The 26,637-nt window shown below is 38.3% G+C and overlaps 1 protein-coding gene across 1 annotated transcript in view; it reads right to left on the bottom strand.

Annotated features, from left to right (window-relative positions):
• The window catches only part of UVRAG (UV radiation resistance associated), a 321,167-nt gene that overhangs the window by 62,595 nt on the left and 231,935 nt on the right, over positions 1-26,637 (bottom strand). The window contains exon 13 of the mRNA XM_034995174.1: positions 17,146-17,224. Within this exon, the coding sequence (XP_034851065.1) occupies positions 17,146-17,224 (79 nt within the window). The remainder of the gene's footprint in view (positions 1-17,145; positions 17,225-26,637) is intronic.

Genomic DNA, 26,637 nt, shown 5'->3' with positions numbered 1-26,637 from the left:
AACCCAAGGATGGACATTTTAAAATGCTTTTCTCTAATAGGTACCAAAATTTACATATAATAATTTTTTGAAGTTCATTTCCTTAAATAGCTTATACCTAAGTTATGCTTGTTCCTTTGATGCCAGCTAAAATCAGACTTTTCATAGATATTATTTCTCATAATTCATTTCATGAGGCTTAACCATAAAAAAGTTAGAATTTATAGTCTACCTTCTCTGAACTAAGCACTGTGTATTTCATTTCACTTGAGGTGCATTCTTTAAATACTTTTCTCCCAGTAAAAAATGTCACTCATGGTGGTGATTTGGAAAAGGCTAATGTCATTACTGAATACGGAATTTATTTCTTTAATTGAAGAAAATAATTTGGCAGCCTAAAATATTAAAATATGCAAAACAAAATGCTAAAGTAAATCTTTTAAAACAACTAGGAGAAAGGAAGAGAGAAGTTATCAAAGAGGCTAAACCAAATAAGCTGCTAAATTTACACTTAGCTCTTGGGTAGCCACAGATAAAAGGGAAACCTGTTAACTTACTATGTTTCTTTCTGTCTGATAAAAGGAAACCAGCAAGTACAGTCCCTTGAACTTAGTCAGATGATTAGGGTCTGAATTTCTCTGCTCACCCTTCAGAGAGGTTCAGTTTACCTAAACATAGAATGGGGATAATAATACTAACACTTCTAGGACTTTTGCAAAGAAAAAAATGTGTGATGTGATGATATATGTGAAAGATCTTTGTACTTTAAGATAAGCTGTATAAATATAGGTTATAATTGTTTTATTTTTCATTTGGAAAGATATTTTTGACATTGGATTTCTAGTTTCAGTTTAAAGTGAGAAAAGATGTCCAATGAAGGTAAAAATAAATTATTTTGTCTTGCCAATTTATCACTCAGCTTTAAAGAGTACAGTGATCACAGCCAATATATCATTAAAAATGTCGGGGGAGTCTGGTTAATAACTAAAATGGTTCTTTTTTTTTTTTTTTTTTTAAAGATTTTATTTATTTTTTTCATGAGAGACAGAGAGAGAGGCAGAGGCAGAGGGAGAAGCAGGCTCCCAAGGAGCAGGGAGCCCGATGCGGGACTCGATCCCAGGACGCTGGGATCATGACCTGAGCCGAAGGCAGACGCTTAACCATCTGAGCCACCCAGGCGCCCACTAAAATGGTTCTTAATAATGAGCACTTAACCAATTACTTACAACTACAAAAAGGTAATATTATCCCTTTAAATACAGAATACTTTTGAAAAACAACTATATATGATTTTTCTACCTCAGTTAAAGCCTTTATTTAAATAGATATGTCAAGATACATTTAAATATATATTTAAATATACACATATTTAAATAGAAATAACTATCAACCTTAACAAGGAAAAAACAATCCTCCGGCTAATTCATCCACCATTCATTCTTTCAGTAACTATTTACTAAACATCCCAAACATGCCCAGGGAGCTAATACAGACCACAATCAGGTTCAAGTATAAAGACTGGTAACTGGCCAATGGTGCTCAACCAAAAACATCTTTCCTATCTCTGCTATTAAGGTAACTCTCTGCTTCATCCAGGCTGGTCTTGATATACTTAAGCAGTGCTTCTTCTGCACCTTCGCTCCCCCTCCTCTCTCACTAGCCAAACACCTTCATCCTTGAATTCCCAGTTCAGATGCCATAGCTTTCTACTGAAGGATTCCTTCTCCATATCAGCCTAACAGGAATGACAACTCAACATCAAGAATAAACAATGGCAGCTACCACTGATTGAGTACCCTTTCTAGGGACAAATTCTGAGCTATAAACTTGACATTCATTGTTTCTAGTCCCCACAACAATCCTATGAGGATTTTAAAGAGATAAGTAAATGGAGAGGAAGTGAGATTTTATTACATGCCCAAGTTCATCCAGACAGTCAGTGGGATGCACAGCCAGGTCTGTGGAACTCTAAACCACCATAGGGCTCTACCTGCCATGAGCCAGATCTGTACCTTGGACAGAAACTCTCCTTTGATAGTGATTATTGTATGTCTTGTACTGCTGGCTAACTATTTACATATTGTACCTATTTTTTTATCCCCCTCACCCAAAATATAGACAACTTGAGAGTAAAGTCAGTCTCTCATAGACCTTGTACAGTTCAAACACTCAGATATTTGTGGGTTGAGATAAATACATACACATAAGAAAATGTGATTTTTCTACTTTTAAAGAGAAAAAAAAATCACACAAAGGAGTAAGTATGAGTTACATCTTCAAAGTAAGGATTTGACTGAAAATCTGCTTTGTCCACAGCAGCATGAAGCTTAGGTTTGAAATGATTTAGTGGAAACACTATAGGACCCACAGGAAAGTTTGAGAGACAAGATTTCTGCCACTGCAGAGCTGCAGTGAGCTGCTTTACTATTGACCTTACTACATCTCATATCTGAATATGTCATTCTACAGGGGAGAAATATATTAATATATACATAACATAATAATATATTTAACAATAAGTGTATGTAAACATATATTAGTGCTAACTAATATCATAACCAAAACCATATTTTTAAGAAAACTCTAGAAGAATATATGTCCAAGATTATAAGAATGGTTAAATTAAAATATATGTATAGAGTGGTGCCTGGATGGCTCAGTCGGTTTAAGTGTCTGCCTTCAGCTCAGGTCATGATCTCAGGGTCTTGGGATCAAGCCCTGTGTCAGGCTCCCTGCTCAGCGGGGAGTCTGCTTCTTCCTTTCCCTCTGTCCCTCCCCTCTCACTTGTGCTTCTCTCTCTCTGTGTCTCAAATAAATAAATAAAATCTTTAAAAAATATATGCACAGAAATGAAATATTATATATTTAGAAATATATATTTATATATTAAAAATATTGACTAAGAGTTTTTAATGGCTTGGGTAAAAGCTTGTGTTCAAAAAAGCAAAAAGATATAGAGCAGTATATATAATGTTACTTCAACTATGTAAGAAAAAGACAAGGGACTCCTGGGTAGCTCTGACTCATGACTTTGGCTCAGGTTATGATCTCATGGGTCATGAGATTGAGCCCCATGTTGGGCTCCACATTCAGTGGGGATTCTGCTTGAGATTCTCTTTTCCTCTCCGTCTGCCCCCCAAACCACGCATGCTCTCTTTCCCTCTTTTTCTCTCAATTAAATAATAAATAAATGTTAAAAAAAAAGAAATGAAATTAAAAAAAAAGACAAAATGTCTGGAAGATTTGGAAGGCACATATGAATGATGAGATTATAGAATCTTTTAAAAAAATCTGTTCTTCTATCTTCTTTTGTACTTCAAAAAGTCTATGGGGCACCTGGTAGCTCAGCTGGTTAAGTGGCCAACTCTGGATTTTGGCTCAGGTCATGATCCCAGGGTCCTGGGATCAAGCCCACTATGGGCTCCATGCTCACTGGGGGGACTCTGCTTGAGATTCTTTCTCTCCCTCTCTCTCTGTCCCTCCCCCCACTCACATGTGCTCTCTCTCTCTCTCAATTAAATCTTTAAAAAATTTTCTACAATTGGCATATATTGAATTTAGAAAAATATTTTTTAGAAAATACTTCAGAAAAAAGATATAGGGTGTACCAGCATAAGGACTGACATACAGATTAATGGAATAGAGTTTAGAGTTCAGAAATAAATCCTCACATTTATAGTTAATTTTCAACAAGAATGCCAAGACAACTCAATGGGTAGAGAGCAGTTTTTTCAACAAATTTTTCTAAGACAATTGGATATTCACATGCAAAAGAATGAAATTGGACCTCTTCCTTAAACTTTACAAAAAAATTAATTCAAAATGGATCACAGACCTAAACATATGAGCTAAAACTACACAGAAGCAAACCTTGTGCTAAGCTTTCTTAGATTTTTTTTTTTAACACCAAAAGCACAAGCAAAAAAGGAAAAACAAATTTAAAAATTGAACTTTATTGTGGCACCTGGGTGGCTCAGTCAATTAAACATCCAACTCTTGGTTTTGGTTCAGGTCATGATCTCAGGGTCGTGAGATCGAGCACCATGTTGGGCTCTGTGCTCAGTGCGGAGTTGCCCTGAGGATTCTGTTTCTCCCTCTGCCTCTCTCTGCTCTGATGCTCTCACTCTAAAATAAATAAATAAATCTTCTTAAAAAATTGGACTTTATCAAAAACTGAAAACCTTTCACCTAGCATAATTCTCTACAGCTCCAACCATGTCATGGCGAATGGGAAGATTTCATTCCTTTTTATGGCTGAGTAATATTCCACTGTATATTTACACACCACCTCTTCTTTATCCATTCTTCAGTTGATGGACATTTGGGCTGTTTCTATAATTTGGCTATTGTAGATAATGCTGCTATAAACACAGGGGCGCATGTATCCCTTTGAATTAGTGTTTTTGTATTCTTAGGGTAAATACCTAGTGGTGCAATGGCTGGATTTTTAACTTTTTAAGGAAATTCCATACTGTTTTCAGAGAGGCTAGACCAGTTTGCATCAACAACAGTGCGGAGATTCTTCCTTCTCCACATCCTTGCCAACGCTTGTTTCTTGTGTTGTTGATTTTAGCCATTCTGGCCAGGCAATGGGTTAAATGGGTGATGGGGACTAGGGAGTGCTCTGGTTGTAATGAGCATCAGATGATGTATGGAAGTATTGAATTATGATATTATATATCTGAAACTAATATTACACTGTACCTTAACTAACTGGAATTTAAATAAAAGCTTAAAACCTAAAAACCTTTGTGCTTCAATGGACACTATCAAGAAAGTGAAAAAGACAGCCTATGGAATGGGAGAAAATATTTGCACATCATACATGTGAGAAGGGACTTGTGTCTAGGTTATATAAAGTACTCTTACAATTCAATAACAAAGACAAATAATCCAACTTAAAAATGGGCAAGGGGCCTGACCGAACATTTCTCCAAAGAACATATTACAAATGTCCAATAAACACATGAAAAGATGCACAATATCATTAGCCATTAGGAAAGTTCAACTCAAAACCACAATGAGATACCACGTTGCATCCAGCAGGATGACTATAATCAAAAACACAGAAAATAACAAGTGGTGGTGAGGACGGGTAAGGGAACTGAAACTCTTATACACTGCTGCTGGGAAGGTCAAATGGTGTAGCTGCTTTGGAAAATAGTCTGGCAATTTTTCAAAACGTTAAACAGTTACCATATGGCTCAGCAATTCCACTCCTAGGTAAATAACCAAGAGTAATGAAAACATATGTCCTCACAAAGACCTGTACGCGAATGTTCATAGCAGTATTATACATAATAACCAAAAAGTGTAAACAACCCAAATGTCTACCAACTGATGAACTGATGAATAAAATGTGGTATATATCCATACACCTCTTCAAAAAGCCAAAATGATTTGGCAAAAAAAAGGAATGAATGATACATGCTATCACATGGACGAACCTGGAATCTATGAAAGTGTAGGAAGCCAATCACAAAGACCACATACTCTAGGAGTCTATTTATATGAAATGTCCAGAACAGGCAAATCTGTAGAAACAGAAAGCAGAATGGTGGCTGCCTAGGGATGTGGGTCTTGCGGAATAGGGAGTAAGTAATGGGTACAGGGTTTCTTTGGGGGCAATAAAAATATTCTAAAGTTGACTGTGGTGATAGTTGCACAACTCAATGAATATACTAAAAACCATGGAATTGTACATTTTAAATGGATGAATTGTATGATATGTGAATTACATCACAGTAAAGTTTTCTTTAAAGATATAGGTATAGGATTAAAAAAAAAAAAGTTTCTACTATATTCCTGGCAAATTTTGTAGGCAGCAGGGGGAGAAAATGGCAGTCTGACTATTAAAACATCCTTGGAATTTATATTCTCGATTCCAAGAATTAGGAAAATAAAAATACATTTTCTCCCCACGTGTCATATAGATTGGACTGTATGTTGGAGAAATAGACATGAATTTAAGCTGCTGGGTGTAAGCTGGCATTGATCTCTTCTAAAGAGCTGAGCACCATGGGCCCCACGAGTAGTCAAGTTTTAGAGAAAGACCATGTCCTTGGCAGAACAGAGGTTTCCAACCGTTTTTGGAAGGAGAAGCTACTTTTACTTTCTATGAAGTCTTAAAATAACCTGAGGGGAAAGAGGTAATAGAGTAAAAGGAAGAGCGGTCATAAAGTCCGCTGGTTCTTCTATTGAACTCATGCTCTCAGGCTTCCTATCTGTAAAAGGCAGATCACTGTCTGTGACCTATCACCTCATAGGATTGTAAATAAGGCCCACATTTTTTAAAAATTTAAAAAAGAAAGAAAGGAAAAGAAACATCACTGGGATATGGCCAGACTGACGTCAGAAGATTTGGTCTTGATTTCTGTTTGCCATTTGATAGTTTTGTCATTCTCTGGAAGTTAGCATAGCAGCAGTTCAATTTCTTATCTCTAAAGATAGACCTGGTCAACATGCTTCACGGAGCATGAAGTGTGATAAAGAAGTAAAAGTATAATAAAAGGCCATTACATTCAAAACAAATGTAAATCATCATTAGTATTTGTAAACTGGATCCTCAAGGTGTTACTGTTAAGTCCCTGAGCTTTCAAGAAAGCACAGAAAGAGGCTTGGCTTAAAAGCCAAAGGCAATAAGGAAAGAGCCCACTGATAGGGGCTGGCCTTGTACTGAACACACTGCACTGGACTTGTACTGAACATATTACCAGAATTCAAACTGTTTTTTTTTTTTTAAAGATTTTATTTATTTATTTGACAGAGAAAGACACAGCGAGAGAGGGAACACAAACGGGAGTGGGAGAGGGAGAAGCAGACTCCCCGCCGAGCAGGGAGCCCGATGTGGGGCTCGATCCAGGGACTCCAGGATCATGACCTGAGCCGAAGGCAGTCGCTTAACCAACTGAGCCACCCAGGCGCCCCAGAATTCAAACTGTTAAGTTTCTTATATCATGTTCCAAATTTGGGGAACCAATAAGTGTGTCTTATCAAGCAACTCAGGTGTTTTGTAGGAAATCTGGATGGCCACATTCTCTAGGACAGCAGTTCTTAAACTTTTTGGTCTCAAGATCTCTATACTTCTTAAATTTACTGAGGATGTTAAAGAACTTTTTTTTTTTTATATGGGTCATTTATACCAATGTTTACCATATTAGAAATTACAATTGAGAAAACTGCTAAATATTTCATTTAAAAATAACAATAGAGGGGCACCTGGGTGGCTCAGGTGGTTAAGTGTCTGCCTTCAGCTCAGGTCATGATCCCAGTGTCCTGGGATCAAGTCCTGTGTTGGGCTCCCTGCGCAGCAGGGAGTCTGCTTCTCACTCTCCCTCTGCCCCTACACCCTTCCCCGCCATGCTTGCTCTTTCGCTCCCCCCTCTCTCTCTCAATAAATAAAATCTTAAAAAAAATCAATTACTTGTTAATATAAATAATAATTTAAACAAAAAACATATTTTCTAAAAAAAGAAATTTAGAGAGATGAGTGACATTGTTTTACATTTTTGCAAGTGTGTTTTGCAATGTCTACCTTAACAGAAGACAGCTGGATTCTCATATATCCTTCTGCATTCATTTTGTTATGCATATGCATATGTTTGCATATGTTGTTTCCTAAGAAAATCCAGCCTCATACAGATAATATAGTTGGAAATGAAAGGAGTATTTTAATAGCCTTTTCAGATAATTATGGATATTCTTCTCTAATACTACTCCAAACTCAACAAGTAGGTGTTTTATTTTTTTTCTATACCCAATGTGGGGCTCAAACTCACAGCCCTGAGATCAAGAGTTGCATGCTCTACTGACTAAGCCAGCCAGGCACTCCTCAACAAATAGCAGCTTCTTAAATGTTAGTTATCAGTGTAGAATCTGAAACCACACCAATATACTTTTCACATCTGTTACATTAAAATCTTTTTTTTTTTTTTGCATTTTAAATAAGAGGTCTTTACCTGCACCTGATTTCACAGCATCATATACTGGTCACTTGGAAAATATTGGCTAACTAGTTATATAGATTTTAAATGTTGACACATTCAGTACACAATATTTAAAAATCACATTTGTTAAATGCCACTACCAACCTCATCAAAAACATCCTTAAGGAATGGAAAGCTGTCAATCTCATGGCAGCAAACACAAGTCTTCCAAAATACTAGTTTTCATTTAAAATCTTAAATTTTATCATCAGTTGATTTCCTTTGAGAGGCTCACTTCACTCATTTTTGAAAGAGTATTTTTCAAATATCTAAGTCTGAATAGTTTGTTGGTTTAGTCATTCTTTCAAGTAAAGATGGTGCTCCATGAAAAATCAGGTAGTTTAGTTGGCAACTCAATTGCACAAGTGCTTTTCCTTGAAACACCATTATACTTCAGTATGCAGCAGAAGTGCTTTATGTCTATTTCCATTTCCATCACACAGAATACTGAAAAGATATGTACTCAAGGGTCAATAATTTTACTGCTTCATCAATGGCATTCTTAAATGAAACTGGCTTTTCTTTTTTTTAAAAATCAGTTTGTTGAAAGTGTCCCTTTTTCTTATTTTAGGTCAACATGTTCACTCATGTTCTGTATCCTATTTCCTCTCCCCTTCTCAAAGACTTTACTCCTTCAAGTATCCCTTCTTTATCTTGTATTGATAATTTCTCTCTCTCTATTTGATCACTCTCATCAGCATATAAACATGGCCTGCTATTTCCCATCTTAAAAAAAAAAAAACTCCACATTCCCACAAAGCAAACAAACAAAAAAACAACAAAAGACCTTCCCCTAACCCCAGTCTTTTCCAGTTATGAACCCATTTATCTATCTCACCTCACAAAAAACACCTCAGAAGAGTGTCTACAATCAATGTCACTTCCTCATTTCCTATTCACTCTTTAGCACACCTACTGATCTACTGAAATTGCTTGTCAACGGCTTCCATGTCCCCAACTCTACTGCATGCTTCATCTTATGGTAGAATTTGACATAGCTGATGACTCCTCCCTTCCAGAAATTTACTTCTTCTGGTTTCCAAATTATTACTTTCTCCTGGTTTTCTCTCCTACCTGATTGGTCATTCCTCTCAGTCTTTGCTAGGACATCCTCTTCCACCCAACTTCTAAATGTGATTTCCCAGAACTAAATCCCATTCTGTGTTTCTGTCTGTATTTGTCTCTCTCTTCAGATCTGCATTCTCTCCCTGATTGATATCATCCAGTTCCATGGATTTAAATATCATCTCTATATTGATGACTCCCAAATTTGTATCTCCACTACTGACCTCCTTACCCCAAGTTCCAGACTCAAAGACCCTCTTGCCTCTTTGATAACTCTACTTGGATTTCTTTTCTTTTCTTTCTTTTTTTTTAAAGATTTTATTTATTTATTTGAGAGAGGGAGAGTGCACGAGCAGGGTGGAGGGGCAGAGGGAGAGGTAGAAGCAGGCTTCCTGCTGAGCAGGGAGCCTGATGAGGGGCTAGATCCCAGGACCCTGGGGTCATGACCTGAGCTGAAGGCAGACGCTTAATGACTGAACCACCCAGGTGCCCCTCTACTTGGATTTCTAAAAGTAATTGAAACTTAACAGTGCCAAAGCGGAACTTTTGGTTTCCCTACCCCCATCTCCTAGATCCTTCCCTATCTCAATAAATGCACTTCCATCCATCCAATTGTTCATACACAAAGCCTAGGAGTCACCCATGATTAGTTCCTTTCCTTCAATTCCCACATTCAATCCATTAGCTCATCTCCCATTATGTAATCTTATTTTTTTATTAATATATAATTGACATGAAACATCATATTAATTTCAGGTGTAGCACATAATGATTCGATAGGTGTATATGTTGCAAAATGATCATCACAATTAGTCTAGTCATCCATCACCATATAGTTACTATTTTTTTTCTTAAGGTGAGAATTTTAAGATATATGGACAGTCTCTAACAACGATTTGACTTATGATTTTTCAATGTTGTGGGTTATGGATGGTGTGAAAATGATGCACATTCACCAGAAACCATATTTCGAAGTCTGAATTTCGATCTTTTCCCAGGCTGGTGATATGTGGTACGATCCTCTCTCATGATGCTGGGCAGCAGCAGAGAGCTGCAGCTCCGTGAGCCATGTGATCACAACGGTAAACAACTGATACTTTTACAACCATTTTGTCCCCATAAAACCATTCTGTCACTTTCAGTAGAGTATTCAATAAATTACATGAGATATTTAATACTTAATTACAAAATGGGCTTTGTGTTAGATGATTTTGCCCAACTGTAGGCTAATGTAAGTATTCTGAGTATGTTTAAGGTAGGCTAGGCTAAGCTATGACATTCAGTAAGTTAGTTGTATTAAATACATTTTGGACATGGTATTTGTAACTTATAATGGGTAATAGTAATCAGAATGTAAGCCCATCACAAGTCAAGGAAGATCTGTACTTTCTCAGTAACTTTTTTTTAAAGATTTTATTTATTTATTTATTTGAGAGAGACAGAGATAGTGACAGAAACAGTGAGAGAGGATGAGTGGGGAGGAGAAGCAGGCTGCAGGGAGCCCTCCGGACTCAGGGCTCTATCCCAGGACCCCTAGGATCATGACCTGAACTAAAAGCAGACAATCAACTGAGCCACCCAGGTGCCCCTCTTAGCAACTTCAAATATATGATACAGTATTATTAACTATAGTTACCATGCTGTACGTTACATCCCCAGGACTTATTTATTGTATAACCGGAAATTGTACCTTTTGACCACTTTCAGACATTTTACTCACTCCTTAACTCCCTCACCTCTGGCAACCACCAAACATTCTCTGTACCTGAGTTCGATTGTTTTAAGATTCCACATATAAATGAGATCGTTTGGCATTTGTCTTTCTCTACCTGACTTGTTTCACTTCGCATAATACCCTCAAGATCCATCCATTTGTTGCAAATGGCAGGATTTCTTTCATTATGGCTGAATAATTTTCCACGAGGTGTGTGTGTGTGTGTGTTCACATACCACACTTTCTTTATATCCTTTCATCCACTGATGGACATTTAGGTTGTTTTCATATCTTAGCTATTGTAAATAATGCAAAAATGAACATGTGGGTAAAGATATCTTTCAGAGTTAGTGTTTTCATTTTCTTTGGTTAAATAGCCAGAAGTGTAATTGCTAGATCATATGGTAGTTGTATTTTGAATTTTTTGAGGAGCCTCACATTGTTTTCCATTCTGGATGCACCAATTTACATTCCTGCCAACAGTGCACAAGTGCTTCCTTTTCTCCATATCCTTGCCAACACTTGCTAATTCTTGCCTTTTGATAATAGTGAAGTGATATCTCATCGTGGTATTGATTTGCATTTCCCTGAGGATTAGTGATGTTTAGCACCATCCATCATATATTTTAAGTCTGTTCAATTCTCTATCACTACTATCGTAGTCCAAGCTACCATCAACCCTCTTCAGGTCTTTTGAAATAGCCCTTGCACTGGTATCTTACTTCTATTCTAGTTCTCTATAATTCATGAGAGCAGGAAGAACAATCTTTGAAAAAATAAATCAAGCCATTCTCCTGCTTAAATTATTCAATGGCTTCCCTTTGTATTTAGAATAAAATTCAAACTCTTCATAATCTCTAAGGCCTTATATGATATGCTCCCTGGCTACCTCTCTCCTCACTTACTATACTCCTATCACATTAGCCATCTACACAACAAGCTCTTTCCTACATCAGGACTTCAGCACTAACTGTTCCCATGACCTTAACTTACTGTTTCCTAGCTCTTTACATGGCTGGTTATTTGTCATCTCCATGTCTTAGTTCAATATCGCTTCCTCAATAAGGCTTATTTGACAACGTTATCTAAAGCAGGTCCCTCTCCAGTTACTTCCCATTATATTGCCTAAATGATTTCTATTACAGCACTTACCGCAAATCTAAGATTATTTTGTTTACTGTCTGTCTTTCCATTAGCTAATAAGTTTAATGAGACAGTTTCTTTTCTTTTTTTAAAAAAGAGCTTTATTCTGATATAACTCACCTACCATAAAATTCACCCATTTGAAGTGTATACTCCAATGGTATTTAATATATTAATTTTTTTTTTAAAGATCTTATTTATTTATATGACAGAGAGAGAGATAGCGAGAGCAGGAACACAAGCAGGGGGAGTGGGAGAGGGAGAAGCAGGCTTCCTGCCGAGCAGGGAGCCCGATGCGGGACTCGATCCCAGGACCCTGGGATCATGACCTGAGCCGAAGGCAGACGCTTAACGACTGAGCCACCCAGGTGCCCATATTGCATAAAATATGTCACTTTGGACATTTTTAAACTATTTTTAAGTGTATAATTCAGTGGCATCATCATTACATTCACAGTGTTATGGAACCATCAACGCTATCTTCTTCCAAAATTTTTTCGTCACCCCAACAGAAACTGTAACAGAGTTAAGTAATAACTCTCCCGTTTCCCCCTTTCCCAGCTCCCAGTAACCTCTAATCTACTTTCTGTCTCTATGCATTTGCCTAGTCCAGATAATTCATATAAGCGGAACCAATATTTGTGTTTTTGTACCTGGCTTATTTATGAGGCAGGGATCTTGTGTGTCTTATTCACTGCTCTCTCAGCTGAGACCTAACTCAAAATACATAGCACATGGTAGATGCACAACAAATACTTGTTGACTCAATTCATCAATTTTAAGCAAGTCACAATTTTTCTAGATCTCAGTGTCTTAACTGTGTATAACCATACATTCATTAAACATTTTTTTGAGACTTTATAGTGTTTCAAGCATTGTGCTTACTCATCGAAATATCATAATGTGCAAAACAGCTGTCTCTGCTCAATGAACATTCAGTTTCTTTCCTGTCTGGGAATGTCATCTTCTTTGATTCTGTGCACTTTTAGGATGGAAATACAGTGGACCACTGAATAAGGGTTAGGGATGCTAACTGCCCACACAGTTGAAAACCACATTTAACTTTTGACTCCCCAAAACCTTACTAATTGCCTACTGTTGACTGGAAGGCTTACCAATAACAAAACCAGTTGATTAACACATATTCTGTATATGTATTACATACTGTGTACTTACTCTTATAATATGCTAGAGAAAAGAAATTGTTATTAAGTAGTAAGAAAGAGAAAATACATTTATAATACTGCCCTTAGCAAAAAAAAAAAAAAAAAATTCCATATTTAAGTGGACCCTCACGGTTCAAATCCATGTTGTTTTAAGGGTCAACTGTATATAGAACAATGAAGCATACGGAAGTAAGGGAATCTCTGCCTCACCTGTCAGAATACGTGATCCTAACTGGAGTGACAGATGTCAAAAGCCATACTGTCTTCAAATTAATTTAACATTAGCTGCACCTTTCATTCTGTAGGGTGATAATGAGGGTCACGTGGATATATATATATGTTTCAAACTATAAAACTCTCCATAAATGTAAGGTAAAAGTATTGTAATTTTTGATTTACTACTTTTTATGCTCTGGGAACTAAAAGCAAACTACTGCACTATATACAAATTCTAATGTAATGTACTTATAAACTTACTGACAATCATGGCAGAACCTGGTTTTTTAAATCAATGTTAATTATACTGTGCCTGAATTTTGCCAGGCCTGTTCCTATAGTGTTACATGTTGACCAACAAAGGAAGCTATTTCCAGACAAAGGGGCTGATGGCACTAAAAACAAAGCACTTTGCTTTATTCACTTTCAATACCCAGCACAGCACACACACACATACCTTTAAACCGCAATGACACGAAGAGGGCAAGCAGGACTCACCAACCCTCTCAGCTCTTCAGACAACACTTGAGGATTTCTACTTGAAGGCCTGTCTTCCTAAGCTTGTGCTTTCAAAACGGGCTGGACTGATCCCAAATACTGAAGTAACAAATATTACTAAATTCTGTCATTTCCTCTACCAAAAAAAGTGATTTTACTACTACTTCTAGTTGTGATGAAAGGTCCTATTGACTATTCAAATCCACAACCAAGTTATGGATGCGGTATTAAATGACTTCACTCTTTTTTCTCTGGCACTTTAACACATGCCAATGCTTTCATCCACCTCCACTAACCTGGCTTATAAATTACTGAGGTGGGGCCATTTTAACAGTATGATTTGTTCACATCTCTAGAGATGGGGTATAAATGAGACTGGCTGAGAAGACAAACTCTCCTTTGACAACATGTATTAGTATGTAAAGTACAGAAAAATAAATCTTCAAAAATTTGGAAATTTTTTACTGATATAAAATGTGGTGAGGGCCATACTAATTAATGGTTCTTTGATTTGTTATAAATTGAAATGTAATAAAGTGATGGTATTAAAGATAAAATGAAACATTCCCCAAGAAATAGTAAACAGTTGAAGCAAAAAAAGGTTAAAGGTCACACATTTGCTAAAAAGTTTCTTTCTAAATTGTCAGAAGGGGACTCCTGAATGCACTCTGAAACCTAAGATAGTTTGTTTATAAAAAGTTTATTGTCCTCTCCGTTTAAAACTGCCACAGAGTGATGAAAAAATATCAGAGAGCAAGATGCTTGTTCTCTCTGGATTTTTAAAGGAGTTAACTTATCCATCTTAAACCCACACACAAGTGACCAGTGTAGTCTCTCAAATCTTCAAAAAGATTATTAAGTTGCAGAGGATACAAAGGATAAAACTACGAATTGTTTAAACAGATGAATAAAACTAGTTCAGCATGCTTGTGGCCTTGGTTCAGTTAAAAATAAAGTCAGAGGCTTCTTGGGAAGTGCTCCAAAGTGAGGACCAAACAGGTACTAGAGCGAAGAGTCTGGGATGCAGGGTTGACTTTCCCAAATTTTCCACTGCACAGAGCCTCCATCTTTGTCTTGTTTTCAAAGCAAGCTGGGCTATCTGTAGAACCCCTTTCACCATCCTCTGGCATTCTTATTGGGCCCACAGAAGAAAGAACTCAATGTGTGTATGCCTACATGTGGATATACGTGTATGTGTGCACACATGCACATGCATGTGTGTGTCTTCAGCTGAGATTTACCAGGAAATCCAGGCATGTTGGCTTTACCTTAATCAGGAGTAGGCTCCACTTGGAATCTTCCAACAGACTTGGGACCTTAGTGTAGGTACTCAGAGCAAGAAACAGAAAATAGGGCAAGGAGAAACAAATCTCTGCATTCAGATCAGAACTTAGGTCCACCAACTTTCCTGACATGTTGCCCCCCAGACTCTGGACTCATGTGCCCTTATCCACATTGGCTGACTTCACCTGGAGATACTCTCTAATTTACTTAGACCTCTTCTCCCTTCATGCACTCTTAGTTAGGCCACTTCTGTCTAAGCACTGCCTTTTCCATAGCATGACAACTATAATCAGTAGCATAAGACAGCTTTGAAATTAAAGTCCTATTTCTTTCTTTCTTTTTCTTTTTTAAGCAGGCTCTATGCCCAACATGTGGCTTGAACTCATGACCCCGAGATCAAGAGTAGCATGCTCCACCAACTGAGCCAGCCAGGCGCCCCTAAAGTCCTATTTCTTACACTAAGGTACTTCTCTGCCAAAAATGGAGGGAGGGAAAGCATCAGGTGTGGGAAGAATGGCACATGGAAAGATGAGTCACAGGCCACAGACTGTGAGCAAGGCTGCCTGCCTAGAGTAAAGAACATGGGCTGGAACGGCAGTAATAAGAAAGCAGTATGACTGAGAGGGCAATGAGTATGAGCTTATAAAGCAAATGATTAACTGAAGACTGCAGACTAGAAATTTGATTCAATATCAGAAAAGGATAAGAATCTGGGGCGCCTGGGTGGCTCAGTCGGTTAAGCGTATGCCTTCGGCTCACGTCATGATCCCTGGGTCCTGGGATCGAGCCCCGCATCAGGCTCCCTGCTCTGCAGGAAGCCTGCTTCTCCCTCACCTCCCTGCTTGTGTTCCTGCTCTCGCTGTGTCTCTCTCTGTCAAATAAATAAATAAAATCTTAAAAAAAAAAAAAAAAGGATAAGAATCTAAATAAAAATCAAATTAAAAAACCATTAAACTGATATTTGATGAGGGATAGCGAGGCAAAGATGATATCATAGGGAGGAACAAATCAGGAAAGAATAAGGGAACTGTTCAGTAAGTCTTTTGATTCACATGGATAAAAGGCAGCCTTCTAAAAACAAAAATATCATAAACCTTCTTGCTTCTATTAAAAGAAAAGGTCTGGATGCCTGGGTGGCTCAGATGGTTAAGTGTCTGCCTTCGGCTCAGGTCATGATCCCGGGGTCCTGGGATTGAGTCCCGCATCGCGCTCCCTGCTCAGCGGGAAGCCTGCTTCTCCCTCTGCCTCTCTCTGTCTCTTATGAATAAATAAATAAAATAAAATAAAATAAAAAGAAAAGGTCTGAGGATATAGCTGATAACGTCTTTATGATAATGTCTTTAAATAACAGTCAAACTGTGGATACTCATCCATGTGATATTCCAATCGGCTATATCCAAATAAAAACAAAGCACTGAAGTCGATCTTCCTTTACAACTAGAAAATATATGAAATGTCTACCTCTTGAAGTACACTCAAGTATGCTAAAGAAATGCTGCATATTTCTTTCAGGAACATGCAAACCCAAGCATCTATTAGTCTTTCTACAGCATATGGAAAGACTTTATTTAAATGAGATACTAACTGGCTTCATGTTGAGAGAGTCACAAAAACCCCAGATGGGTTGGAAGGACCACGTGTTTGGTCTTTTCTTTTGGTTCTTGCATAATAAGGTGAGGAGACCATTAAGGACTTGCCAAAGGCACTAAACTTTTACTCCATAAACAAATCCCAGTGCAAAATGAGTTCCTAAAAGTGGTTTAAGAGAAGAAAGTGATCTAAGAGAAAAAAGCTGTGTGAGAAGCTACAGAGGAAAGAAGTTATAAACACACACATTCAAGTACAGTCTCCTAGCAAGTAACAACTTAGTAAAGGGCTTCCGAGTTTAGTAGGGTTTCAGTGTGCACCCACTGCTTCTCAGTAGTATTTATAATGGCATGAAGTAAGACTGTGGCCAAAGAACTTCGCATTATCACCATAACCAGTTAAATAAAATAATCAACTACAGTACTTATTTATAAAGAAAGAAGGTTAGCAATCCAAGGAAGTAGGTTGTATGTGGGAAGTAGAAAAGGAGTGAAGAGAAGTTACTTACCTGTGCTATATTTTTGTTCAGAAGATAGACACCATAATCGAATTGTAACTTCTCCCCTCCTTTTGGATATAATGGAAACCTAAAAAAAAATTAAGTAGGATCAGAAATTTTCCAAAGCTTGACTAAAACAACCTCCAAGTTGTTGACAAAGATAGAAGTTCCTTGAATACAGCATAAATATCTGGAGACTTGGACTAAACCACTTGGGTTATAGTCACTGCAACCTATTATCTTAATATCTTCATAATTGGTCAAATCAGATCACTGGTTGCTTTGTTTAAAAAAAAAAAAAAATTGAGGTGGCTCAGTTGGTTGAGTGTCCATTGGACTCTCAGTTTCGGCCCAGGTCATGATCTCAGGGTCGTGAATCTGAGCCCTGCAATGGGCTCTATGTGCTTAGCGGGGAGTCTGTTAGGGATTCTTTCTCTCCCTTTCCTCTGCCCCTCTCCCTCCCCCCACACACATGTGTTCTCTTTCTCTGTCTCTCAAATAAATAAATAACTTTCCAAAAAATTGAGTAGGTCATGCAACAAGGGACTAATACATAAAAAAGTGACCCACCAAGCCCAAGGAGTTGAGGCTGCTATGTTTCATATTTATGTATCATAAGTTTACCACCCTAAAATTAAGATCCTAAAAGCTTTTTCCTCTAATACTTTGGGCCTGACATCTTAACTTCTATTAAATAGAAAAGAAGATTAAGGGGAAAAAAAAATCAGACTTGAAAGTAACATATAAGATTTCTGTTTCTTTCAAGGTGGCCAGTCAAATCAACAGTACTAATGAGTGAAAATTCATCCAAAATTCACTCACATCCACAGGGGTGGCTATTTGGATGTTATTCCTCCAAGGCAATGTCATGCCACAGAGCTCTCATAAGACTTTCCATTTTAACCTGACTCACTGAATTAACAAAGGCATGAGATTTGTGGATCTACCAAGATGATGAGTTAAAGTTTCCCTCACTGTTACCTTTTTCCTATCCCTGCAAATGAAGAAGAAAAGGTTATATTCTACCCATATTTTCCCCATTCTCAAGACTAAGCATACATTTCTATCCTCTGACATAAACACACAAACACAGATCAATCACAATTCAGATACGATCAAGAAGAAAACTTCACCTTCCTTAGTTTTGCAATATACGATTATTCTCAAAAATAAAATAATCCTATTGAAATGAATGGAAGGTGACAATTAGTGGATATTCTTAATTTCAATTGCCCAAGGAAAAGATACACTCCATACAGTTTGGTGGATACTGTTCTCCAGGAAAAATAAAATAAAGGAAATAATTAAAAACCTTTATATTAAACTCTTGAAAGCTGTTGATTATATATAGTCGCCGAAAGGTAAATTCATTGCGCTATAAAATTACAGGCACTGGAGTTTGAGCAAGATCATGAACTTTCTTTATTCTCTACTAAGGAACACCAAATGCTTCATACATCCATCAAGAAGATACAGCTTTGTATTTAACTGAAGCAGCAAAAAATAAACTAGGCCATGTGGTATGGCCCTCAATTGAGATACATAAAAATAACAGCAAATTCAGGATAAGCAAAGCGCAATACTAGGCTTTCCCAGGGTGTTTGGGAATCATCCAAATTTGTATGAGGTAGCTTGCAAAGGAACTACCTGATTGCGAAGACATAATAGCATAATAGCATAATAGCAATCCGGCCCTCGGGAAGGAATCTAGTAGAGCCCTAAAGCTCTGTATTATGTAGTTGTTATTCTATAAACCATCACATGTAGACTGTCTGCACAGCTCTCAATCCCACATGTATCTCCACTTTCAAGTTACCAATACAGAAACAGTTTTAAATGTTAGAAGAGTACATTGAAATAAGCACAATGAAAGCCAAGTCTCTAAATTCCTGAAAAATGGATATCACAACATGGACTTTATTACTTCATCAGGACTTCTTCATAGAAAAAGTCACAAGGTGTGTGCTTAACATTAAAACAAATCTGAAGAGTGATTAAAGCCAAAGGTTCAAATAGGACAATTTTAAGACAGATCAAACATTAGGACAGAATTCATATCTTATATTGCTTTCAAATTCTTAAGGGGCCACTTCAACTCAACAATAAAACAGCGTATAACTATTATACATGCATCTCACTTTGCAAAAGTACATGGATCTACAGATCTATTAGGCAATCTAGAAAAATGAAATCCATTTTAAAGGGTAAAACCTATTACCATCAGGACATAAGATACAAATCAAAGGCATCATAATTCAATACAGATAGAGAATCACATTAGCAAACTGTAGAAGGTTTAGATAAGAATCGTGGTCATTCAAGTACAACGAGAAAAATGTCCTTAGCTCCACAAATAGGATTCATTAAAGCGGAGTATTACATTAAATAACTGGAGGAAGAACCATATATTCCCTATTTTAAAACTCTTACAGAAAAGGCAATTAAAATGATTGATATTAAATTCATTTTAAATTAAATTTCCAAACTGTTTGAAAAGTTCACTAACTCTACATGGTACATATCAATGAATATAAAAGCAATAAATAGATTATGTGTGAAGATGATTTGGAGCTCTTGAGTACATAGTTAATTTTAGTATGAATAAAGAATTATGACATTACTACCACAAAGCTATTGTGATCCCAGGCTGTATTAACAGAAACAGAGCAGATAATCAGGAAACATGCCACTGGCAACTACTTTGTACTGGGTCAGACTATACTGAGAGATTTATGCTCAGTTCTGGGAGTTAATTTTTTTTATAAGCATATAGATAAACAACTGGGAACTTCTTATAGGTTATGTTTATTATAGGTTTTATAATAATCTCATTTGACTATAAAAAGCATGAAGTGAAGTAGAGTGGTCCAGAGTTTTTGTTAAAGAAACTGATTTGCCCTGATCACCTACTCAGTGGAAGAGACATGACTGGAGTATTAGGTCTTCAATTATAAATTCAGTATTCTTTCTATCACCTCTGAGTGCTTTAGAGAAGCAGCACAACCAAGATCACTAGAAGAATGGGAGCTGTGGTTCTGAGAGAAATGGCTGAAAGAACCAGAGATGTTTAGTCTGGAGCACAGAAGTCTCAGAAAACAGATGAAGGACTTCCAGAGAGAAAAATAATTGTTTTTGTTCCCATGGTGTCAAACAGGGAGAACCGAAGTTAATGATAAAAGTTACAGGAAAACTGATCTCACCCCAGAGTTAGTCAAAATCCAAAAGATCCTGGGTAGAGGCAGCCAATCAGAAGCTCAACAACAAAGAGTGGACATACATGCAGGGGGCGTAATAGGCGGAATGGTGGCCCCCAAAAGGTTATGTCCATATCCAAATTCTGTGAATGTGATCTTTTTTGGAAAAAGGGTTGCAATTAAGTTAAGGATCCTAAGAAGAGATCATCCTCAATTATCCGGGTGGGCCCAAATCCAATACATGTCTGTATAAGGGAGACACAGAGGAGAAGGTCATGTGAAGATGGAGACAGAAATTAGTTACTTAGCCACAAGCCAAGGAATACCTAGAACCACTAGAGGCTGGAAAAGGCAAGGAAAGATTCTCCCAGAGAGCCTCTGGAGGAAGTGTGACCCTGCTGACATCTTAATTTTGGAATTCAGGCCTCCAAAACTATGAGAGAATAACTTTATGCTGTTTGAAACCAGCAAGTCTGTGATCATTTGTTACAGCAGCCCTAGAAACTGACACAGGGGTGTGTGTGTGTGGAGAGGGAATCAAACACTGAATGACTAAATGAAGTATACCTCCTCCATCTCCAAGATTCTGTAATATTGAATAAGCAAAACTAAATATACTGAATATAACTTCATCTTTCCTTCAGGAACCAAGAAAATATTTCAAGACCATAATGCCAAAGAGTCATCATGATAGGCAACAGCTAAGGATGCAAAGTCTATCTACTGAGGTGCTAGTAAATGGAATGAGAAAAAAAGAGATTCATATGCATATGAATTCACACATACACACACAGACACACACACCAATTACTTTATAATGTGTGTGTATGTGTATATACATGAAGAATATATCTCATTCGATTTGGAAAACAATTGTAAAAGAAAGTGATTTTAAATCATTCTTACTTTAAAAAGATACAGTTATTAAAAGCACTACCCTCTCCCCAACCTAGACATTTTTAAAAAGGACTCCAAATTGGTGACAGTTTCTTGCCTTCACCTTCAGAACCCCACATCAAGGTCTGGTTCTTTAATTATTCATCTGGGGATAAGGCTATGGTATAGTTAATTCAAATTTTTTTATTGTGTATATTAAGATCAATTCTGCTCAATACATTTGTATAAAATGTGACAATACATACTCAACATTTTGAGGTCATGACTTTACTTCAAACTAACATACTTTCTCCTGTTCAGATTAGTTTTCTACCACCACTTTTATCAGTTACTCAGGCTTAGAATGACGCTCAATTTTTACCCACCTTCTTTGCCTTTTATATATGCAATGATTCACCAAGTCAACAAGTCATTTTTCCTGTGAAACATTCTTATCTCTCCATTCCACTGCCACTCTGGAAAATTCTTTGTTGTTGTGCGCATTGTAGGATGTTTTAGCAGCATTCCTGTCTACTCACTAGAAGCCAGTATTATTCTTTATCCTCTTACGTACAAGTTTTTATCATGTTGCTTTTCAGCCCTGCTTCCTAATCACTTATTGTCTTCAAATTCCACTCCTCTGCCCAGCTTTCCAGGCCTAAGCGATCTGACCTGTCTGCCTGATTTATGTGCAGCTTATTATGCTCATGTGGTTTCCTCACAGTCTCATGAACACACGAAGCTCACCACTCTCTGCCTTTGTTCACTTCCTAGAAATGCTCATCTCCCTTTCCCTCCACCTGGAAGAGGAAAAGAGACTGTTTCACTTCATCACGACTAAAGAAAAGAAACTCACATTTTTCTACTGAGTTGTATAATATCCCTAAAGCCTTATCTCTGTGTCACTGCAAGTGGATGATAATGCAGTGACACCCTAAGGCAGACCACAGGCATACATACAGGATGGGAAATGGCTGCAGTAGAGTGAGGGAAAGGGAAAGGAAATAAAGTCAGCAAGGTAAAGGGTCCGTCCGGATCATGCTGGGTCTTACAGGTCACAATAAGGACTTTGGCTTTTACTCTGAATGAGGGGAAGCTCTGGAGGGTTGTGAGGACAAACTGCAGGGAAGCAAGAAAGGAAACATGGAGAGGCCACTGCAAGAATCCAGGCAAGAGAAGGGGGAGGCCACTGCAAGAATCCAGGCAAGAGAAGGGGGTGGTTTAAATCAGGATGACAGCTGTGGAAGTGGTCAGAAGTAGCTGAATTCTCCTATTTTGTAGACAGAGCCAACACAATTGGTTGGCAGATCTTATATAAGGTCTGAGAGGCAGGGGATTCAAGGAGAACTTCACAGTTGTTGGCCTAAGCAAGTGACAGAATGAGGTTGTCATCTCAATGTTAATAAAAGTACAGGTGGCATTAAAACAGACAGCTAGGGGCTGGCGTGAGAAACAGAGTGAGGGCTCAGTGCTAGAAGATTCGGCTGGAGAGGCCAGCAGGGGCCAGACAGGGTGGGGTCCTATAAACCATAAGACATCACGACTATATCCTTAAGGACAATGGGAGGATAATCAAAGACTTTTTTAAGTGTGGCAGTGATAGGATTGGGGTTCTATTTCGTAAAGAGCACTCTGGCTACCATGTAACAAATAAAGGGGAACAAGACCTGGGTAGGAGGCTACTACAATGGTCTAGGCCAGAATGGTGACAGTTTTGGTTAGGATGCCAGTAGTGGAGAGGAATATATGTGAACAGATTTGCGCTATAATTGATGGGTGGAACTGAAAGGACTTTGTGGCAGATTGGTTGTAAAGGTGGTGAAGAGGGAGGAGTCAAAGGTGGCCATCTGGGGTCTTGATTGAGTAAGTAGGTAGACGGTGGTGTCTATGAAATGAGACTGGGAACACTAGAGGTGGAACAAGGATATATGTTATTTATCTATATAATATATATAAAATATATGTGTCATAAAATTTTATTATATATAAAGTTAGAAGAGCAATTTGGGATAAAAATATTAAGGAATTATAAAAATTGAGATGGGGGTGCCTGGGTGGCTCACTCGGTTCAGCGTCTGCCTTCGGCTCAGGTCGTGATCTCAGCGTCCTGGGTTCAAGCCCCACATCGTGCCCCCAGCTCAGCAGGGAGTCTGCTTCTCCCTCTCCCTCTGCCTACTGCTCTGCCTACTTGTGCACTCTTCTCTCTCACTCTGTCAAATAAATAAAATCTTTAAAAAAATAATTGAGATAGGTACTAAAGCCATAGATATGAATGAGATGGCCTAGAGAAATCATAGAGAAGATAGCTATTTCAGAGCCTTGAGAATATCAACAAGGGATGGAGAAAATGAAGAGCAGCCAGAAAAGGACTAGTCAGAAAGATTTGAGGAAAACCAAGTGCCTCACCAAAAAAGCTCAGAGAAAGTGTTAATTTAAGAAGGAAGATATTATCAATAGTCAAATGCAGCTGACAGATTAGGCAAAATGGACATGAAAACATGTCTAATGGGTGTAATTATAAGAGTTCATTGGTAGGTAGATTCGGTAATATGGTAAACACAAGTTTAAATGAAGTAGTGGGAGATGAAGGAAGGCTGGTACGAGTTCAGGAGTGAAAAAGTGGGCAAATGGAGCTGATGAGAATTTGGCACAGAGAAAGGTGAGCTCAGTAACAGGAGGCAGGGTGAAGCATAGCAAAACTTCCTGAGAAGGTGAGACGGACAGGCTCTCCATCCTACAAGTGAGGATGCAGGAGGAAGATCCATCTTAAGATGGCAGGTGGGACAACGCTCCCATTGTAACAGGAAGGATGAAGGAAAGTGACAAGAGCCTGGCTGGATACAGTTTATCCATCTGACAACTTTTTCCTGGACTCACACAGCACCAGCTATAGTGCTAGTGGCAGAGAGAGGAGGGTGAGCAAACACAGACAATGAAGCCGAGAGTCCAGTGGGGTACACAGGCATCGCTCACATTATCATGCTAACAAATAGATAATTTATAAATTAAGTACTCAGAAGGAAAGAACACTATCCCAGAAAAGAGCCAGACAAAAACTAAGAGTCAGGGAAGATTTGTGAAAGAAAGTGACGCTCCAGCTGAGATCTCAAAGACGGGTAAAAGCTAAGGGAAGGAATGTTCCAATTAGAGAAAGCAGCATATGTAAAGGCCCCAGTGTCAGGAAGGAGTATGCCGCCTCAAGGACTGGAAGGAAGGCTGAGGGGAGTTGTGCTAAGAGATAAAGCTGAAGCTGGATAGGAGGGGAAATTATGCAGGGCCCTCTACCCTCGAGACATAGTCTATCATGGTCTGACTTTTTTCCTAAGAGAAACAAGAAACCACGGAAGGACTTTAAACAAAGGTGTAACTTGCTCAGAATTATATCTGATACCTTCCTTTTTTTTTTTTTTAAAGATTTTATTTATTTATTTGACAGAGAGATAGAGAGCACAAGTAGGCAGAGAGGCAGGCAGAGGGAGAGGGAGAAGCAGACTCTCCACCGAGCAGGGAGCCCGACGTGGGGCTCGATCCCAGGACCCTGGGATCATGACCTGAGCCGAAGGCAGCTGCTTAACCGACTGAGCCACCCAGGTGCCCCTATAGCTGATACCTTCCTTCTTAAATGAATACTTTCCCTTTGAACCTGACTGATGATGACAGATTTGCATTTTGAAGAAATTAGCGCTGATTACAGCGGAAAATGGTTTGGAGAAGGAGAGATCAGCTTGCTGCAGTAATCTAGGGGAGAGATCATGGTTGCTTGGACTAAGGTGGTGGTTTTAGAAATGGTAAAAATAAGACTAAATTTAGAAGGCTTTGAGGAAATAAAATCATAAAGATTTGGTTATGGGTTGGAAGTGAAGAGTAATGGAGAGGGAGGGATCATGGATAACTCTTAATGTTTGCTTTGCCAAACAAGATAGGAGCTTGATCAAATGGCAGAACAACTTGAACAAAGAAATGTAATAGAACTGCTGAGCACTACTGGGAGCCTAGAAGTGGTTATTCATCATGAGTTTATAAGGATGCTATTGTGTGACTTTCTCTAGACATCTGCTTGGATGCAGCAAGTACAGAGAAAATGGACAGCAGGGTTGTAAAGATGACAAAAAGCCATAGGGGGGCAAGACAAAGGTGTTACTAAAATAATGGGCCATAACATCTAAACTGGGAAAAAGGGGCCAGGGTCTAAAGGTCACCAAGAGGAGCAATGAACAAGTGGCTGAACGAACGAGCAGAAGAAGAGGAAGTAGTCATCAGAGAGCAAGATGCCCGAATCAGATTTTGGATGTGAACTGAAATGATTATGTGAACCAGAAGAGTAAGTGAAAACAATGAAATGCAAGAGGTCATTGGTGACAAAGATCAAGAAAAATGAGAGGCCAGGGTGTTGGATGAATCATCCACTTGGGTGTTAAATTTAACCCATAATAGCAAGACTCTGAATAAAGAGAAAGAGTATTTCTCTTTCCTAAGTTCTCTGCTTTCTCTGTTTCTCAGTTGCCAAAATATATGGGTAAGGGCATTATAACTGAGAGACTGGTAGGGGAAAGAGTGGTATAGTTGAAGAGTATATGTCTCAAAGGAGAAGGGTTCTTGTATGTTTACCGACAGAATAGAGAAGTAGGAATCTAGAAAAAGCAATGAGGAGCAAGAACACACTAACCTCACCTCGTAAATCTGAATACCTAGCATTTAAAAAAAATGAATAACTACCAGTGGAAAGGCTATAGGAAAAGTGGGGTCCTCAGGGATAATTCAGGTTCAGTTAGGGCAAGAGGTAGGCTGAACTCTGATAAGAGCCTGAAGATATAGGAGAGTTTGTTGATTATACAGATGCACTTTCAGAGGACCCAGCTGAAGGACTGGAGGGCTGGGTCAGGGTCAAGGAAGTAGAGGGCATTTTGAGGATGATGGAGATGATAATACAAGATTTTTTTTTTAATGTACATTCAAATGTCAACTTATTATTTTTTTTATTTAAAACTTTTTATTGACCATAAAACATTTTGAAGTGTTTTGGTGGAAAGTTGAGGTATTCTCATTTGATAGGTCTGTTTTCTCTGTAAAATCAGAAATGAGGCAATTTATCAAGCATGAAAGGGAAAATTGGGAATGGGGAAAAAGGAGAGAAGGTTTGATATAGTCACACAGCAGGAGAACTAGGTATCTAGGATGTATCGCTCCAACGGCGATGGATGACTCTGAATATACACTGCTACCGCTCTTTCTGTGTGACTGTTTTTCCAGTAGGTAAGTGGATTAGAGATAAGAATGATGAGATGGGGTGCCTGGGTGGCTCAGTCGTTAAGCGTCTGCCTTCGGCTCAGGTCATGATCCCGGGGTCCTGGGATCGAGTCCCACATCGGGCTCCTTGCTCGGCACAGAGCCTGCCTCTCCCTCTGCCTGCCTGCCACTCCCCCTGCTTATG

The sequence above is a fragment of the Mirounga leonina genome, unplaced genomic scaffold, assembly GCF_011800145.1.
Source record: "Mirounga leonina isolate KUSES-001 unplaced genomic scaffold, KU_Mleo_1.0 Mir_92, whole genome shotgun sequence".
Taxonomy (NCBI): domain Eukaryota; kingdom Metazoa; phylum Chordata; class Mammalia; order Carnivora; family Phocidae; genus Mirounga; species Mirounga leonina.
This window is presented reverse-complemented; position numbering and strand designations above follow the sequence as displayed.